General features: G+C 34.6%; 2 protein-coding genes across 2 annotated transcripts in view; both read right to left on the reverse strand.

Moving 5' to 3' along the window:
• Positions 1–16,277, reverse strand: part of polr3a (polymerase (RNA) III (DNA directed) polypeptide A) — a 32,711-nt gene extending 16,434 nt beyond the window's left edge. The window contains 19 exon segments of the mRNA XM_016285550.1: positions 1,159–1,296; positions 1,787–1,905; positions 3,464–3,575; positions 3,868–4,040; positions 4,202–4,417; positions 5,408–5,528; positions 5,891–6,018; positions 6,137–6,206; positions 6,292–6,432; positions 7,481–7,622; positions 7,864–7,967; positions 8,978–9,114; positions 10,024–10,186; positions 12,413–12,652; positions 13,685–13,839; positions 13,940–14,111; positions 15,458–15,595; positions 15,692–15,827; positions 16,072–16,277. Of these exon segments, the coding sequence (XP_016141036.1) occupies positions 1,159–1,296; positions 1,787–1,905; positions 3,464–3,575; positions 3,868–4,040; positions 4,202–4,417; positions 5,408–5,528; positions 5,891–6,018; positions 6,137–6,206; positions 6,292–6,432; positions 7,481–7,622; positions 7,864–7,967; positions 8,978–9,114; positions 10,024–10,186; positions 12,413–12,652; positions 13,685–13,839; positions 13,940–14,111; positions 15,458–15,595; positions 15,692–15,827; positions 16,072–16,115 (2,649 nt within the window). The 5' untranslated portion in view covers positions 16,116–16,277.
• Positions 16,278–16,724: 447 nt separating this feature from the next.
• Positions 16,725–18,736, reverse strand: LOC107595207 (DNA-directed RNA polymerase III subunit RPC1-like). Its single transcript, XM_016285551.1, has 4 exons — positions 18,529–18,736; positions 18,149–18,284; positions 17,915–18,052; positions 16,725–16,814 (listed from the first exon to the last, which is right to left on the reverse strand). The coding sequence occupies exons 1-4, from the start codon at positions 18,570–18,572 to the stop codon at positions 16,725–16,727; spliced, it is 408 nt and encodes a 135-aa protein (XP_016141037.1). The 5' UTR covers positions 18,573–18,736.
• Positions 18,737–20,000: the final 1,264 nt, after the last annotated feature.

Genomic DNA, 20,000 nt, shown 5'->3' on the forward strand with positions numbered 1-20,000 from the left:
ATCATTTGTAAGTCGCTTTGGATAAAAGCGTCTGCTAAATGACTAAATGTAAAATATATATATATATATATATATATATTCTATAAAATAATATAGAAGCTGCACAGTGTCATTCACACAAACACTAAACACATCATGGTAACACACATGATACTGAAATAATGCAGTAAACATTCATTTAACAACATTAGATGTAAGATAAAACACTAATGTACACAACTGATAAGAAAAAACTAAGAAGAAACAGTTATTTCAACGAAAAAACTTAAAATATGAAGTGTCATGCAGGGAATTCTGGGAGTGTCAATTTACGGTTTTTCACTGTAAATTATACAATGACTTACTTTTTCACTTCCAAAAACGTATTTTACTGTAACATTACATTAAATGTAACTACAGTTATTCACCGTATATAGTATACTGATAACCAATTAACAGGTTTTTACTGTAGCATTTTTAGTCTTTTACAGTTAAAATCACAATCATTTTTTACAGTGTACTGTATCATATTTGATAAGCTAATTTCTTTGCTTCAGCTGGTGCTTCACGTGTCTTTTTGCGGTCAAATCTTGACGTATTTTTGTCAAGTATAACGTCAGTAATATCTCCAGATGAACACTTACTGGACTGAAGCAGCTCAGCTTTACTTGATTCTCCATCAATCATGTTTTAGAGTCTCAAATCTGATCCTCAGGATCTTCTGAGGAGCAGTTATTTCTTCATCTCTCTGTCAGCATTGGATTGCATTGCATTATATGTTTGGATCATTTCAATCTCATCTTACTAAGACATATTATTGGAGATATAGAGTGATGACTGATATTTAGATCATTTTATGTCAGTATATACTGCTAGGATCTCATTGATTTACATCACTGAGCTGTTTTTTCCCCTTCATATTCTCACAATATCAGACTATACGAGCCAGAAAAGACTGATGCATCAAATATGATACTCAAAAAAAAAACATGCAAACATTTTATATATATTTTATATTTCAAAAAATATTTTGTCTAAAGTTAATCTCCAAATGTAAATGTTTCTGACGTTTAACACTTCACATGTCAGGCTTTACAGAGTTGAAATATAAAAAGTTTCCATGCATGCATAAATCTGATACTTGTATTAACTGCATCATTATTCAGGAGGCAAACGCACCTGCATGTATCCGGTCTCTGCTGTTTTTACGGCTGTGTCGACCAGACCTTCCCTACCAGCCATAGTGTGGAAGAAGAACTCGCTGGGGGTCAGACCAGAATAAAAGCTGTCTGCCACAAAGCCCTTCGCAGCAGGGAGCTGAAACATAACAGAACAATCACACAAACATGATGCTTTTATTCCACACAGCCTTTGTTCTGGGTCTTCTTTAACCTCAGATAACTTTTAAAGTTCTGAAGCGTTTCCACAAACCCAACAGAACCGTAAAGCATGCTAAACCATTCATTTTTGTGAGTTAATGACATGACTGTAATGAAAATGGACAAAACGTGCATAAACCTCGGACTTGATCATGGAAAGCAGTCAATTGAATAAGGATGCATGTATTATTTCAAACAAACTGATTATTTAAAAATTTGGGAAAACTCATTAAACAGTGTAAATCTACTCAATAAAAAGTGGAGAGCTACTAATCTCTCCTGTGCACCTAGACGACTGCTTTTATTTAAAAAAGCATTTATTTGAAATCCTCACAGCAGACGGAGGACAAAAGTTGCATACAGTCATGCATACAGAAAGAAAGGGACAACCAAAAGAAAAGCTGCAGACTCGAGTGCTTTGTTCTTACTTTGGAGTGCTTTTCGAAGTGAGGCAGCGAGCGGTTCTCGAAGCCGTCGGGAACACGAGAGCCGCTGATGGCCTGCTGCCCGACGCACGCGATCATCTGTGAGATGTTAATGAATGACCCTGGAGACGCAGAGATGATTTCAGAGTCATGTGTTAATCATCAGACTCACACTGCTTCCTTTATGAATTCTGAACTTTCTGATTGATTAGCGAGAGAAATCGTGCTGTCACTGTAACTGTAACTGTACAGACTTCAGTCAGGGGAGATGCTTTATTTATTCTGACACAAAAGGAAAATGAGGCAGTGAGGGAGAGTTCATGGTTACTTCACTTGTCGCATTTTTGGTAGTCTGAAAATCTAATTATGAGATAACAAGCTTCAAAGTTTGATTTCAACCATTAATTTCACTATGATTTCAATCTCTGACATGGCCTCACTTAATCAATATTAAAGATATCAAGGTTACATTTTCACAGAACGTTTTTTACGTTATAAAAAAATGACTTTAGCAGGGTTTTCACACCCAGGGTCATATATACACACATCCACTATTTTAAATAATACTAACAAACACTAAACAAAATACTAATAAATTAAAAAAATTTTTTAATTTATTACAGTTCTGAGACGTTTACATTTTAACAAACTTTTAAATTACTAATTAGTATGATTTTGTAATGACTTAACAAATTAATGACAGTATTCAATTAATTTAATATATACATTTATATAATTTACTTAATGTATAAATATTTTCATCTTACAAAAATTATTAGATCTGACAAAAAATCTGACAAACACTAAAGCCTTAAGAAAGGTATGCCACATTAAATGGCCGACGTCTGTCCATCAAATCATTCACTGGGATAAAAATTACAAATGTGACCCTGCAGCACAAAAGCAGTCTTAAAGGTGCTGTATGTAAGTTTTTGACTCTACTAAAGCATAAAAATACCATAATATGTTTGCAGACATTTAAGAAACATGCTAAGTTAACACTTGTTTATCTGAAAAACAATGCTACAGTCAGTTATTCAATTATTTACCCAATTGTATTCCGGCACCCCGGGTTGCCAGTTAGCGGAAAACACAGCGCATTTAATTTCATTCATCGTCAAGTGCGCTCGTTCCTGTTGGTGTCGTCAATCTGGCAACCTGCGTGTGTGTCAAGTCTGAGGAGGAGGGGCCGGGTGAAAAAACCCTCTCCAATATTTTGAATTTGGACTGCAATACCTAGTTCAACCACTCGGTGTCAATCCTACATACAGCACCTTTAAGTCGCTGGGGGATATTTGTAGCAATAGCCAACAATACATTGTATGAGTCAAAATTATGGATTTTTATTTTATGCCAAAAATCATCAGGATATTAAGTAAAGATCATGTTACATAAAGATAATGTAAATTTCCTACCGCAAATATATCAAAACTTAATGTTTGATTAGTAATATGCATTGCTAAGAACTTCATTTGAACAACTTTAAAGATGATTTTCTCAATATTTAGATTTTTTTGCACCCTCAGATTCCAGATTTTCAGATATTGTCCTATCCTAACAAACCATACATCAATGGAAAATTATTTATTCAACTAAAATTGGACCCTTATGACTGGTTTTGTGCTCCAGGGTCACATTTGTTATCTACTCTGAGGTCCATTAGGGAGGTTCTGATGGTACCTTTGGATCCACACAGAGCCATGATCAGTGGACTGTTGCTTTTGTCCAGTTCTCTCAAACACGCACTGCCAGCGTGATCTCTGATGACGGACAGCTCCTTCAGGATCAACGCCTGGTTTGAGTACAGATTAAAATAAATTAATATAAAAAATAAAAAAACTTGTTAGCATGTTGATTGAAATTAATTAAATAATTTAATAAATAATAAATGAAAGTCAATAAATTAATAATTTATAAAAAATAAAATACATATTACAAAAACAAAATGATACATCATACAAACCAATTATTATTTTTTATTAATTGCTTCATTTTAATTGCTTTTTATTATTCGTTTGAATTGCTTGATTATTGATTTAATAATTGTGAAAAATGAAAGAAAAATGACATTTCCTCTCTCTCACCTCCAGCGTTTCCTCTGCGGTGCAGCCCGGCTGCTGCTGTAACCTGCCCGTCTTCAGGGCTTCGATATACTCGTCACATTTCTTATAGCCAGCGTCCAGAAGTTCCTGTTTGGCCTTCAAGAGTCCCTGTCCAGGCGTCACGTCTCCGATCCCAATGGAGAAACCTCGATTCGCTTCAACACAGGAGTCACAAAAACATCACAGCCATCACGACTTTAACCAAGAAACACAACCAGACAAATCAGACCTGAGACGGACACACACACACACACTCTCTCACACACACACACACACACACACACACACACACACACACACGCACTCACTCACTCACAGAGGTAAACGGGAGCCAGACGGGCGAGACGTGACATGGCATCCGCGGCCTCCTGCTGACCCCAGTCTCGCAGCAGGATGTAGAAGATGTTATTCTTGGATCCGGATCCCAGAGTTCCTTTATCCAGACTGCCACACATCAGCTCACTGTTCTGGATCACCACAACTGCACGGAAACACACACGGGTTACACATGAACTTCACATTTTTATGAAATCTACACGTTTTAATTAAAGTTCCCTTAAAATTTTTATTTTTTTTTCCATTTACATTTTTCAGGATTAATTTTTTTTCCCATTCGATTTTTCTGCATTGTTTTTTTTTCCCATTCGATTTTTCTGCATTGTTTTTTTTTCTTTTTAATTTTTCTGCATTGTTTTTTTTTCTTTTTAATTTTTCTGCATTCTGTTTTTTTCCGTTTAATTTTTCTGCACTCAGTTTTTTTTCTGATTAATCTTTCTGCATTGTTTTTTTGTTTTTTAGCATTCCGCTTTAATGGTAAATTAATATTTTGTGATCAAAAATCAAGTCTAATTAGTTTAAATCACATATACAATTTTACAAGAATTTATTAAAAGTTTAACAAAAACTACATTTTTAGGGCACGAAATTAGGTTTATTTTTTTTCAAATTCCATTTAATTTATCTTTATTTATTTATTCTGTGATGCCCGTTTTCATTTTTCTGGATTAATGGTTTAACAAATTCATTATAAAAACAGTGGTAATCAAACGATGGCATAAATCATTAAAATTGTTATGAATCTCTTAAAATATATTTATTAAAATAAAATTATTTTCTTTTTGTGCACACAAAAAGTACTGAACAACAGACTGTTAAAATTAAAACATGGAAAATAAATTGTGTGATATTCACAAAGTTTTTTAAAGGGGTCATATGATGCGATTTCAATTGTTCCTTTCTCTTTGGAGTGTTACAAGCTCTTGGTGCATAAAGAAGATCTGTAAAGTTGCAAAGACTAAAGTCTCAAATCCAAAGAGATATTCTTTATAAAAGTTAAGAGTCAGCCACGCCTACCTAAAATTATGTCCCCACTGGATGCAACAAATGCCTCGTTTGTAATGGGTTTTATTGGTTTGGTCTCGTCTAGTGATGTCTGGATCACAAACGAATCGTTCTATTTAACCGGATCTTCCTAGTAAACCGGTCGAACTAGTTCACCAAATCGAACTGAATCGTTTGAAACGGTCCGCGTCTCCAGTACGCACTAATCCACAAATTACTCAAAGGTTGGCCTTCACCGGACAGCTTTTACTGGGTTTGAGTATCAGACTGAAGATCTGCTTCCCCGTCCACAGCCGGATCGGCTACAACAAAACAACAAAACTCACGTCACACTCACAGCTCAACTGCATTACACTTTCAGATACGTGCGCACAAATGTATAAAAAATAACGTGCATCATCTTTTTATTGTCTAACAACTAAAGTTACTGTTAGTGCAGTTATTACTCAGAGCAAACCAAAAACTCTGAGAGAAAGGCGTCAAATAGCCTCCAAAGACAGAAATTTTCTCTCCAATAAAGAACTTTTCTTTTGTCTGAAACAACTCCGGACAGCCTTTATGAGGAGAGAATCAGCACCGGAAAACCTACAGGTGCAAATCTGTCATTTCCCCCCATAGAGCATCGATTACGACAGACAGAACGAGAGAAAGAGAGGTTCATCACCTTCAGAATCGCAGGAGGCGGGAGGGAGATCTTGATTTTCTCATCTTTTCCCACCAGGATGGAGGCGACGATCTGACAGGTTTTAGTTCGGTCGAAGAACGTGTCTTTGAGCGTGAGCAGGTACGCACCTGGTACACAAAACACACCTGAATAACAGCAGTCTAACGGCGCCATCTACAGGCGAGACGGAGAGCACCAGATGCTGGATTCTGATTGGCTCTTGAGGAAAACGCAGGCAGCACTCACCTGTCAGGAAGTCCTGAATGGCTGCGATCAGCGGCTCACCGTTTCTCGGAGTGACCAGATTAGCCTTCGTCTATGAGAGGAACACATGAAGAGGGGTTTATTTCATGATCGGACGCAGTTCAGACGCTCTGATCGATGTGGTTTCTCTCTCTCACCCCCATGAGCACGAGCGCTTCAGCTTTGGCCTCCTCCGTCTGCGGCAGGTGAAGGTTCATCTCGTCTCCGTCAAAATCAGCGTTGTACGGCGTGCAAACACATTCGTTAAAACGAAACGTCCGATGAGGCTTCACACGCGCCTGGAACACAACACAGGAGAATTATAAAGTAAGGGGCCGCTCATATAAAGGCTGACACCAATTCCATGAATCCATTTGACTGATTCACAAGCTCTTGATTCATTTCCATTCCCATTTCAATTTGTCTGGATTTAGGTACAGTACACAACTAATTTTATAAAGGAAATCTATTTCTCAACTGCTATTGTAAATCATACAGAACATTTTTAGATATAATCAACCAAAATAAAAAAATTTAAATGAAATAAATTCTATACCAACATTTAAATTGCACACAAGACATAATTGTTTACTTTAGAATTGAGATACTATTATAGTATTCATTATAACAAATATATTTGTATTTTTATGCATTTATATATTTGTTTCACTTTTCATTTTTATTTAAAGTTTTAGTAATTTTGTTGTTTTTGTCATTTTTATGAGTTTTTTTCCCTAAGTCTGTATAGTTATTATTTTTATTTCAGTTTTACTTTTAGTCATTTCAAATACAAGTTTAACTATAAATGCTTCCTCGTAGAGTTTAAAATAAATGCAAGTTTTTGTAATATTTTATAATTTTTTCTTTTTTTTTTAATGGTTTCAGTTTGTTTGCTTACTATAATAACCCTGGTTTCTGCTCCAGTTTTTTAAAATGTAAACATCTAAACACTGGCTGTGGCTGTAATTAAAAACCTGCGTTCATTACAGACTCATGCAAACATGCATTAAATAATGAAGACAGCACCAACCGGCTAAGTAAAATAATGAATATGTAAAAAAGTGAATACATTTATAAAATGTTCCCTTCTAGAGTTGCTTTATTTGTAGTTGACTATCAAGTTTATGAACTTTGAAAGTTGTTCCTGAGGTGACAAACTTTTTATAAGCTGTTAAATAATGACTTTCTGTCCATCCAAAGATCAATTTCAGGATTTAAGAATCATAATCGTTTCATCAAATTAAAGACTGATTAAAATCAATATTGCAAGGCACTTTCTTTGTTTCAGTAGTGTAATTCCATATTTTCATCCCCATTTTTTTTTTGATCAAATGAGAAATAACTCACGATATGAGCCATGATGCTGAGTTTGTGCAGAGACGGCTGCCGATTGAACAGAACGATGTCTCCATCGATCATGTGTCTCTCAACCACGTCACCGTACTTCAGCTCCTGAGCCATCTTCTCCCGATTACCGTACTTCAAAAACCTGAAACACGCAGCCAAGACACTCACACGATTAACAAATGAAAACTGCCATTCACTCAACCTCACGTCTTAAAGAGCAGCATGAGCATTCAGCTAAACATCTGCTTTTGTGTTCCACTTCTCAAGTCAAGTCGAACTGGTTTGCAATGACACGAGGGAGAGTAAATGATGACAGAATATTCATTTTTGGTTGATTTTTGAACATAGAGTAAAAGGGGAGGATAGAGAAGTGTGTATTTGACCTCTTCATCTGCATGTGTCTCTGCTGAATAAAATTAGCTCCTGGGTGAAGATCAGGACCGTTACGCACCAGCTTCCTCATCAGCTCAATGTTGGCTTTATTCACCTGAGAGATAACACAAAAGAAAGGAAGTGTTAAATTTCCATCTGATTACATTTTAAAGGATTAATTAAAAGGTTAGCGTTTTATGCCTTCATTTGATTACCACCAATTTTGATAATAAATTTATATTACATGATACAGAGAAAAATTAAAACAAATGACTACAGAACTTCTGAAAAATAAAACATTTCATAGGGGCCTATTATTGGATGCATGTAAATAAATAAAGAATTAAAATTTAAATAAATTGAATATTTGTTACTAGTTACAATTTAATTAATCCATTAAATATTCTAGAAAAATTCAAACAGATGACAATATAATTTCAGAAAAATAAACATTTCATTATCATTTATATTACATGATACAGAGAAAAATTAAAACAAATGACTACAGAACTTCTGAAAAATAAAACATTTCATAGGGGCCTATTATTGGATGCATGTAAATAAATAAAGAATTAATTTAAATAAATTGAATATTTGTTACTAGTTACAATTTAATTAATCCATTAAATATTCTAGAAAAATTCAAACAGATGACAATATAATTTCAGAAAAATAAACATTTCATTATTGTGTAAAAATAAATAAATAAACAAATAAAGTTTTATAAATTCAATTGAACATATGCTATTTTCATTTAAACCAATTAATTAAACCATTAATTAAAAATGCTAATGGAAAACACAGAACTTGGGGAAACAAAAAATAATTAAATTAAATAAAATTTGGAAAAAAATAAAAAGATTTATTTAAAAATGTAATTTTGGTTAATCATTTAATAAACAGTGTTAAACTACATGAGTCATGAGCTCAATTAACTAGACACGCTTTTTGTTTATTAAAATGTATTTTACTGGAATCCAGAAAAACTATAAAGGAGAAACTGAATGTGGGAAAAAAACTGAACAGATTTTTTAGGGCCCCACATAAAGTAAACATTATTCTGCCAGCTGTTGGACTAGTGAAAATAAGTGTTTGTGCAGATCCACAGCACGTTTCCGCTCTGACCTTCTCTGGGTAGGTGAGGATTTTGGCGACGTGCACCGGTACAGCGACCTCATCGATCCTCAGGTTCGGGTCGGGAGAGATGACCGTTCTGCCGGAGAAATCCACTCTCTTTCCAGACAGGTTACCACGAAACCGCCCTGAAAACAGCAAAACAAGGCATCATGTCAAAACAGCCCAATATAACACTGCCACTTCTGCAGAGACTCGTGGGAAAAGCTGGCGTTTAAGCACTAGGGCTGTCAAAACAAATTTCGAATATTCGTCGAATTTAAAACAAAAATCCATATTCGAATGCAAAAACGTTGCATTCGAATTTTAGGTGTGTCAGCCTTATCAGCGGTGCACGAGATACAATGACGATGAAAGTGTCGTTGCATTATAATGTTTTTGTTAGCATACCCAGTTGAAGCCACTAGATTAAATATATTGCGTGAAAAGAAAACATCAATGCAGAGAAGATGTTGTTTACGTCAAAACTGAAACCAAGCCGTTCACACAGAACGCATATTTCACACATTTTCTAGAGGGACATCTATCAGCGTTGCACTCGCGTCTCGCACAAAAGAACAGCATGTTTAGAAACCCATGTAAAATTAATGCAAGTTCAACTTTTAAAAAACATATCTCGAGACTTATGGCGGGGGGTTTTCCCCCGTCCCACTGCAACTCGTGTTTTTAAAACGAAAAATGTACTCGGTGTGATTGGCTTTCGGCCCTTTGTATTAAACTATGCATACATACATGATGCTGTTTTGTTAGTCGTTTAAGCAACTTCATTAATTATATATGGTTTATAAACATTATTTTAAACATTATGCACTTTTTTCACAGATAGTCGTGTTTTATTGCTTTGAATAAACGTGCATTAGTAATATTTTGCTCGATGCGCCCTCTTGTGGCCTCGGAGAGAAGAAGAGAAGAGAGAAGCCAAAAGCTTTTCTTCACCCTAACTGAAATTATGCATTTTAAATTCGAATATAATTGAGTTTTTCAGCCATTTTGACAGCCCTATTAAGCACAGCCCTTGAGCTCTCAGCAGGTCGTACCCTGTTTTCCCTTGAGTCTTTGCACGAAGCCGCGGGTCCATTTCTTGGGTGCCATATTGAGCGGGATGCCCGACAGCTCGCTGTTGATGTAGAGTGCGCACTGGAGCTGCAGGAAGTCCCAGTCCTCCATGATCATCTGCGTTTTGGCTCCCGACATGCGGTGCTGTGGGTGAACACAAAGACAGTTACACCACACTTTATTTACACATGCGTGCAGTGAGAAACAAATGAACATATAAAGCTACTGTATCATATTAAATATGCACATTTTTAAGGCCTCTAAATGATCAACAAGATCAAAACTTTGCTGGTAAACCTGTCGCACATAATCTACTACATTGCTTCGGTCATCTAATTGATAGTTTAGAGTTTTTTTATCCAGTCAAAGCTCTTTTAGTGTAACTGTACAAGCGTCCAGCTTCAGCTTCTCGTGTCAAATCTTGACTGGTTTTCTCAAGTAAGCATCAGAATAAGTGCAGTAATATCTCCAGATGAACACTTACTGCACTGAAGCAGCTCAGCTTTACTTGATTCTCCATCAATCACGTTTTAGAGTCTCAAATCTGATCCTCAGGATCTTTTGAGGAGCGTTTGTTTCCAGAAGCTTTACTTTCACTGTTCCTCAGCGGAGGAATGATCTTCACAAGCCTCCAGAACATCTCACATCTTCTGAGGAGCCTTTATTTCTTCAGCTCTCAATCACTGCATTATATGTTTGGAGCATTTCACTCTCATCTTACGGAGACAGATTACTGGAGATATAGAGTAAGATATAGAGTATCTGCTCTACTGTTATATAGATCTCGTTGATTTACATTGCAAGCATCAGAATTACACCACTTTTTGTCCATATAAATATCAGCATCTGCACCAAATTGCATATTTTTGCTCATTTTGAGTCAGTATATAAATAATAAATTAGTCTAAAAGTTCAATAAGCTGTTCAAAAATGTAGAGTTTTCTGACTATTATTTCATCTGTCAGGCGGTACAGGGTTAATAACCTCCTGATTGGTCAAACAAGATATTGGGTGGTCAAATATTTACATACAAGGACAATGCAAATGTCCTTAGTCTCTCGTTTTCATAGTGCAACGCACTGATGCCATCCTGGGACTCAAAACAGTAAGAGACTCCCATACGAACAGCCTCGGAGGACTTATTTGCTCAACAATGCTTTATCGTTCACAAAGTTTGTTTTAGATGACAAATTACACCTGGATTTAATAGCATAAAATGTAATTATATTTTTAACTGTGTTGAATATTTACATATCTTGATTAATCATTTAATTACTTAGCAGGTGCTTTTATCTAAAGCGAGCTACAAATGCCTTTATTTAACTGCAAATGAATGGAAAAGACAGATTTGTGTAAATACAAAATACATTGGATCACTTTTCACAAATGCAGCCAATTTAATGGCAACAAAGCTTTGCACAGTAGATCTGCAACTAAATTACAAAATCAATAATCGACAGCAAATCTGATTATTGGTTAATAATTGCATCAACACACTACTCAGAAAACATATGCCAGTCATGTCACTTTACAGTAGTGAATCTCATTTCTATACGGACACAACTCATGATTAATCCTTCCAATAATTGTTAGTTGCAGCAGCTAGGGGTTGCACCGACTAATCGACTTCAATGCTCTCCCATGACACTTTAAGCTTGACGTCGACTAGTCGCTGGTCCTAAAGAGGGCACAACAGGTTAAGAAATCTTTGAAGGACTTCCACATTTACGCTCTGTTTCCGAACAGTTAAAATGACAAATAAATGCATACTCTGAAAGCGCTCCACAAGACATGTGTGATTATATTACTGGATGCTCGAAATTGAACGGGAGAATGCATGTTTTAAACAGCTTATTGTCAACACTGTTCTGTGATTTCTCAATAAAATAGCTTAGAAACTGAAAAGCTCAAGCATATATTTCTTAATAACTAAACCCCACAGCTTCACTACTAGTAGAGAGACGCTGCCAGGTAGAATTAATTCACACACGCAATCGCTCTCACTAATGCATTCATGTGAATGTAATCTTTACTGTGCTGCTTTATCTGTTTCTGATTTAGAACGAGCAGAAATCTGTGAGAAATATTACGACCCATTGACAAAAGAACTGATAAAAATGAGCCGTTATATGAGCAATGGGCAGCGCTGTGTCATGTGCCATAGCTGTGCACAAGGTGTTCGAGTCTCAGCTCCAGACTTATTTGTTCATTAATGACGTCATCAGCGACTAGTCGACTTCGACTCGACTTTCATCACATAAGAGTCGACTTTAAAAAAAAAAATCAGAAGTCGTTCAACCCCTAGTTGCAACCTGGATTTTCCTCTGCCGTTTGGCATCTCAAACCAATCTAATCATGTGACCTGCGTACCTTCTTGATGACATCGTTGAGGAAGATGATTTCCGTTAACTTCATGGTCAGATCATCCTCATTGGTGCCGGATTTGAGGTCGCTGATGACGGAGGGCCGGATGCAGAGGGGCGGCACTAACAGGCGTGTCAGGATGAGGTCAGCGGGTTTCCCGGATTCTGGATTCATCAGCAGAAGAGGAACGTCCTCGTTCGGAATCCTCCGGAAAACATTCAACACGACCAGAGGATTGAGGTTTTCCTGGATGGCAAGGGAAGAGGAAATTCACAAACCTTAAAGGTGACATATCATGAAAATCTGACTTTTCCAGGGTGTAAGTGCTATAATCAGGTCCCCGGGGCATCTACCAACCAAGCAAACGTGAAAAAGATTAACCCAGTCACTTTGTTTTTGGTAAGCCTTTTTCTGCAAGCGTCTGAGAAAACGAGCGCGTCTGATTTCGCTCGCTTGGTGACGTGGCAAAGGGATCTCATTATAATATTACCGCCCCTTAATCTGTGAGTTTCCACCCACGGCGCCGTCATTTGATTTCGCAAGCGACAACGGTGCAGCAGCTCTAATGCCATGATGAAAGTCTGAGCGAAGCATGCTAACTGTTCTGTGTTTGTCTGCAGAGACGAGCACAGAACACTGTTTAGAGTCCCAGCCTCAGACGAGACGACAGAGCAGTGCATTTATTGATTTATTTACTGTATATTGCTGCTGCCACACAGATCTAAAATAAACCTGCGATTTATTTCCCAGCTGTTTACCTTCACAGACATAACCCACTGTTTTTGTAACTCATCTGTGTTTTTAACGTAAAGTGTGTGAATGAGAGCTTAGTTTAGTTCTCACATGCTGTGACAGCCGCTTTCTGTGCGTGTGCATCGGATGTGAGCGCTCAGAAAACCCTATATCAGAAGTTTAAACTAATATGGTTTAAAACGCACGATTTCAGCACGATAAACATGATAATCAGAACCAAAACAGATGTTTTTAGCAGGTCCGAGCTGTAAAGGCGCAGCTCTATTCTGGAAAAGGGGGCGGGGAGCAGCAGCTCATTTGCATTTAAAGACACAGACCCGAAAAACAGCGTGTTTCTGCTTCCACTCAAAATAGGCATTTTCAGTATTTTGAGCTGAAACTTCACAGACACACTCTGGGGACACCAGGAACTTATAGTACATATTGTAAAAAGGGCATAATATGTCACATTTAAGTTATATCAGATAAGGGTGAGTCATAGAAACCACTATTTCACCAGCAGTGCTCTGATTGGTGGATATTAACCTGTGCTCTGGTCAGTAGTGACTCCACTTCTTTATTGTGCTCGATGGCGATATCAAACGACTGGAGGAAATCTGACACCATGGGATCGACGACCTTCTTTGTGGTCTTGTACTTCTCATGAATGATCTTCAGCAAGCCACATTTCTTCACAGGGCCTGAAGAGACATGAGCCATTTACTAATTCAAGCTACTGCAACTTTCGTCACATTATAATAATAAATAATCAATGCGGTATGCATCCATCCGTTGTTTTACCATTAAATGCGTTGCAATGCACACACTTGGTCTTCTTCCTGCATTTGTCGGAGATCTTCTTCTTGAGGCCGCGCTTCTGCAGGTACGCCAGTCCAGGTCTACGCAAGAAATCCAGAAACTGAAGCTTTTCCTCTTTGCTGAGAAGGATGTGAGAACACGTCTTACAGATCATCTGAATGAACAAAAATATAAACACAAATACAATTTTTGTACACATTGTACAAATATAATTAAGTCAGTAACATAAAACAACCCAAAAACTATATTTTAAAGTACATTACTAATAATATAATACAAAATCAGTATATTATATTTATAAGGATGTATACGGTATTAAAAGAATACAACATATACCATGACAGAAATACATAATAACAATCTGAGAAAAAATATAGTTGTATTTTTATAGCACTATATTCATATGATTATAAATCTATAATATAACATAACAGTTTAAATGATTAAATGTAATAATTTGATATTTAATTATTAATTTTTTTAATTATATAATTTGATAAAATATTTATATTCTTATGATTTATATTGTATTATTATTATTATTATTCTAGTTTTTGTGGCGTTTAATATAATAATAATATTATTATACAGCGATATTAATAATAATAGCATTTAATATAAAATATAAATTTATTTTAATAGCACTATATTCATATGATTATAAATCTATAATATAAAATAACAACAGTTTAAATGATTAAATATTTAATTATTTGATATTTAATTATTATTTTAATTATATAAATTGATAAAATATTTATATTCTTATGATTTATATTGTATTATTATTATTATTATTCTAGTTTTTGTGGCGTTTAATATAATAATAATATTATTATACAGCGATATTAATAATAATAGCATTTAATATAAAATATAAATTTATTTTAATAGCACTATATTCATATTATAAATCTATAATATAAAATAACACAACAGTTTAAATGATTAAATATTTAATTATTTGATATTTAATTATTTTAATTATATAATTTGATAAAATATTTATATTCTTATGATTTATATTGTATTATTATTATTATTCTAGTTGTTGTGGCATTTAATATAATAACAATAATAATAATATATAGCAATATTAATAATAACAGCATTTAATATAAAATAAAATATAAAACACATATATTTCATAAAATATTAATATAAAATACAATACAAAATAAATATAAAAATAATCAAATTTATTAAAAAATAACATTTATATATAAATATTAATTTTACATTACGATACTGTATTATATATTATTATTATTACATTTCAGGTTATTAAAGAATCTTATATTATTCACACATTACGTTTATATATTACATTACGACAATTCAATTCATTAAAATATATAAATCCTAATTTTATGAATAGAACTATGTAATATAGCATATTAATATAAAACAAAGATCTGGTCCATACTTCAATATAAATGCTATATTGACCCTGACAGCAACTCTGCTGCGAAACACGGTTCTGACACGTTCTGTACTCGCCTGCAGGATCCCAATAATGGCTTTGAAGTATCCGACATGAAAGCAGGGCAGCTCCAGGTCCAGATAGCCGTAGTGACCGAGACAGTCGGCCAGGCTCTTCCCGCAGGTCTCACACGGTCTGTCCTTCTCGCTGGTCCCCTGAACACCACAGAGATGATTAGGCCTCTCTTAATCACTTCACAAGTCATTTTCTGTGTTATTATGAATGCAGCATTCACATTAGCTCAGACTCACCATGCGGTGGTCCAGGACTCCGTACTGCAGCGGTGTGTGGCTGGTGTCCTGGCTGTACAGGTTCTTGCTGACCACCTGAATATGAGCCTGTTGTCTCATCTGCTCTGCTGACTTCATGCCAAAACAGATGTGACTTCTGATCAAAACAAGAGAAACAGACATCAGAGCTCACCAAGCAAGTTTGGCAAGAAGTAAATAAATCAGTACAGCTTTTACATGCATGAACACAGTCACATATACACACATTTACATGCATGAACACAGTCATATATGCACACATGCACGGTCAGCTAGTCAGCTAGACAGATAGATAGGCTAGCATATGTGTGTGTCAAGTTCTGATGAAACATGTTTACCCAGCATGCAAGACTCCAACTTACATCTTTTTGGCCACATCCGTCTCTCTGAACTGCTCCTTCACCATGACTGCGGAGCGTTCACGCAGTCAGCCTGGGATTACAACGGAATAAATATTAATATAGTGATATATGCGTAAACTAGAGAGTTTAATGACGGTCTGATCCTTCTGCCACATGCAGCACCGCTTTTACGTCAGTGAGCGTCCATGCGTCTCTCATGTGCGTCACGGCGCTTCATCCGCGCTCAGCGCCACCTGGCGACGGGGAGCACGCTTAAAAAAAACAATCATCAAACAATTACATGTGAATGAATGTGAATTATATACATTTTGGAGTTTAGTTGCATACGTTTTTAATGGTATTACATTAAATAAAAATGACAAATGCGTACAACAATATTTCAAAACTAAAACGTTTAAATTAAAACAAAAAAATAATAAAGCTAAAAACAATTCAAAAATATTAAAAGAACAAAAGGTATGAGTATAATAATGATTCTAACATAACACTAAGCCAAACACCAAAAAACAACTACATATGTACAGCCACACACATATACATGTGCATATATATAAATACATTAAATATATATATATATATATATTCATTTCCATTTTGTATGTTGAAGTACTGAAATAACTCAAAATAAATAAAAGTAAAACTTAATAAAAAGCCTATATAGACCCAGGTCTACGCAAGAAATCCAGAAACTGAAGCTTTTCCTCTTTGCTGAGAAGGATGTGAGAACACGTCTTACAGATCATCTGAATGAACAAAAATATAAACACAAATACAATTTTTGTACACATTGTACAAATATAATTAAGTCAGTAACATAAAACAACCCAAAAACTATATTTTAAAGTACATTACTAATAATATAATACAAAATCAGTATATTATATTTATAAGGATGTATACGGTATTAAAAGAATACAACATATACCATGACAGAAATACATAATAACAATCTGAGAAAAAATATAGTTGTATTTTTATAGCACTATATTCATATGATTATAAATCTATAATATAACATAACACAGTTTAAATGATTAAATGTAATAATTTGATATTTAATTATTAATTATTTTAATTATATAATTTGATAAAATATTTATATTCTTATGATTTATATTGTATTATTATTATTATTCTAGTTTTTGTGGCGTTTAATATAATAATAATAATATTATTATACAGCGATATTAATAATAATAGCATTTAATATAAAATATAAATTTATTTTAATAGCACTATATTCATATGATTATAAATCTATAATATAAAATAACAACAGTTTAAATGATTAAATATTTAATTATTTGATATTTAATTATTATTTTAATTATATAATTTGATAAAATATTTATATTCTTATGATTTATATTGTATTATTATTATTATTCTAGTTGTTGTGGCATTTAATATAATAACAATAATAATAATATATAGCAATATTAATAATAACAGCATTTAATATAAAATAAAATATAAAACACATATATTTCATAAAATATTAATATAAAATACAATACAAAATAAATATAAAAATAATCAAATTTATTAAAAAATAACATTTATATATAAATATTAATTTTACATTACGATACTGTATTATATATTATTATTATTACATTTCAGGTTATTAAAGAATCTTATATTATTCACACATTACGTTTATATATTACATTACGACAATTCAATTCATTAAAATATATAAATCCTAATTTTATGAATAGAACTATGTAATATAGCATATTAATATAAAACAAAGATCTGGTCCATACTTCAATATAAATGCTATATTGACCCTGACAGCAACTCTGCTGCGAAACACGGTTCTGACACGTTCTGTACTCGCCTGCAGGATCCCAATAATGGCTTTGAAGTATCCGACATGAAAGCAGGGCAGCTCCAGGTCCAGATAGCCGTAGTGACCGAGACAGTCGGCCAGGCTCTTCCCGCAGGTCTCACACGGTCTGTCCTTCTCGCTGGTCCCCTGAACACCACAGAGATGATTAGGCCTCTCTTAATCACTTCACAAGTCATTTTCTGTGTTATTATGAATGCAGCATTCACATTAGCTCAGACTCACCATGCGGTGGTCCAGGACTCCGTACTGCAGCGGTGTGTGGCTGGTGTCCTGGCTGTACAGGTTCTTGCTGACCACCTGAATATGAGCCTGTTGTCTCATCTGCTCTGCTGACTTCATGCCAAAACAGATGTGACTTCTGATCAAAACAAGAGAAACAGACATCAGAGCTCACCAAGCAAGTTTGGCAAGAAGTAAATAAATCAGTACAGCTTTTACATGCATGAACACAGTCACATATACACACATTTACATGCATGAACACAGTCATATATGCACACATGCACGGTCAGCTAGTCAGCTAGACAGATAGATAGGCTAGCATATGTGTGTGTCAAGTTCTGATGAAACATGTTTACCCAGCATGCAAGACTCCAACTTACATCTTTTTGGCCACATCCGTCTCTCTGAACTGCTCCTTCACCATGACTGCGGAGCGTTCACGCAGTCAGCCTGGGATTACAACGGAATAAATATTAATATAGTGATATATGCGTAAACTAGAGAGTTTAATGACGGTCTGATCCTTCTGCCACATGCAGCACCGCTTTTACGTCAGTGAGCGTCCATGCGTCTCTCATGTGCGTCACGGCGCTTCATCCGCGCTCAGCGCCACCTGGCGACGGGGAGCACGCTTAAAAAAAACAATCATCAAACAATTACATGTGAATGAATGTGAATTATATACATTTTGGAGTTTAGTTGCATACGTTTTTAATGGTATTACATTAAATAAAAATGACAAATGCGTACAACAATATTTCAAAACTAAAACGTTTAAATTAAAACAAAAAAATAATAAAGCTAAAAACAATTCAAAAATATTAAAAGAACAAAAGGTATGAGTATAATAATGATTCTAACATAACACTAAGCCAAACACCAAAAAACAACTACATATGTACAGCCACACACATATACATGTGCATATATATAAATACATTAAATATATATATATATATATATTCATTTCCATTTTGTATGTTGAAGTACTGAAATAACTCAAAATAAATCAAAGTAAAACTTAATAAAAAGCCTATATAGACATAATAAAAAACTAATAAAATGACAACATGACTACAACTGTAACTAAAACTAAAATAGATAACTAATACAAATCAAAGTACATTAGTTTATCAGTAATCCTAAAAAAAGAAGACTGAGGCAAACACACATGCTGAAATAACAACAACTTACTGACACACAGTAAGAACTAGATTATAAAAAACTGAAACAGAAGCGGAAAGATAAAAAGCGATACGTATGTCCTGCCCGGTAATAACAGAGTCGATGCTCTTTACACTCTTTATACAGTGACAGATACCATAAAAATACAATATTAAAATATTTTCACATACACACATCAACATTAATAAAATACATATTTCAAATCCCTTCTAATGTAAAACAAATAAGATTGAGAAGTGCCAGTCTTCATATATCGTTTCAAGAATAGACACCATCACAACATTTCTAATGGTTGTACTGGTTATAATGGGGCTTGTATTGGTTTTAATGGAAGCTGTAATGATGCCTGTGGGTCTCTGCTGGTAACTGGTTGCCTTCTATTAGAGGGTTTGTTAAAACCTATGGTTAAAACCAATAAATCCTAATGGAACATGTCCCAAAACACACTACAGAAAACCATTTTATAATGGTTTTAATGGTTAAAAGTTGATGCTTTGTAATGGTATTTGTAGTGGAAGCCATTAGAATTTTCTGTGATGGTTCTATTGTTTTTTCAGCAGGGTCCATGCTGATTATGACTGAAAAACTTTCCATAATTATTTTCAATGAGACTTATGAACACAGGAATGCAAAGCAGGTGTTATTCTTTTAGACGCACCTGTACACA

Source organism: Sinocyclocheilus grahami, unplaced genomic scaffold (genome assembly GCF_001515645.1).
Source record: "Sinocyclocheilus grahami isolate Dianchi unplaced genomic scaffold, SAMN03320097.WGS_v1.1 scaffold198.1, whole genome shotgun sequence".
Classification (NCBI taxonomy): domain Eukaryota; kingdom Metazoa; phylum Chordata; class Actinopteri; order Cypriniformes; family Cyprinidae; genus Sinocyclocheilus; species Sinocyclocheilus grahami.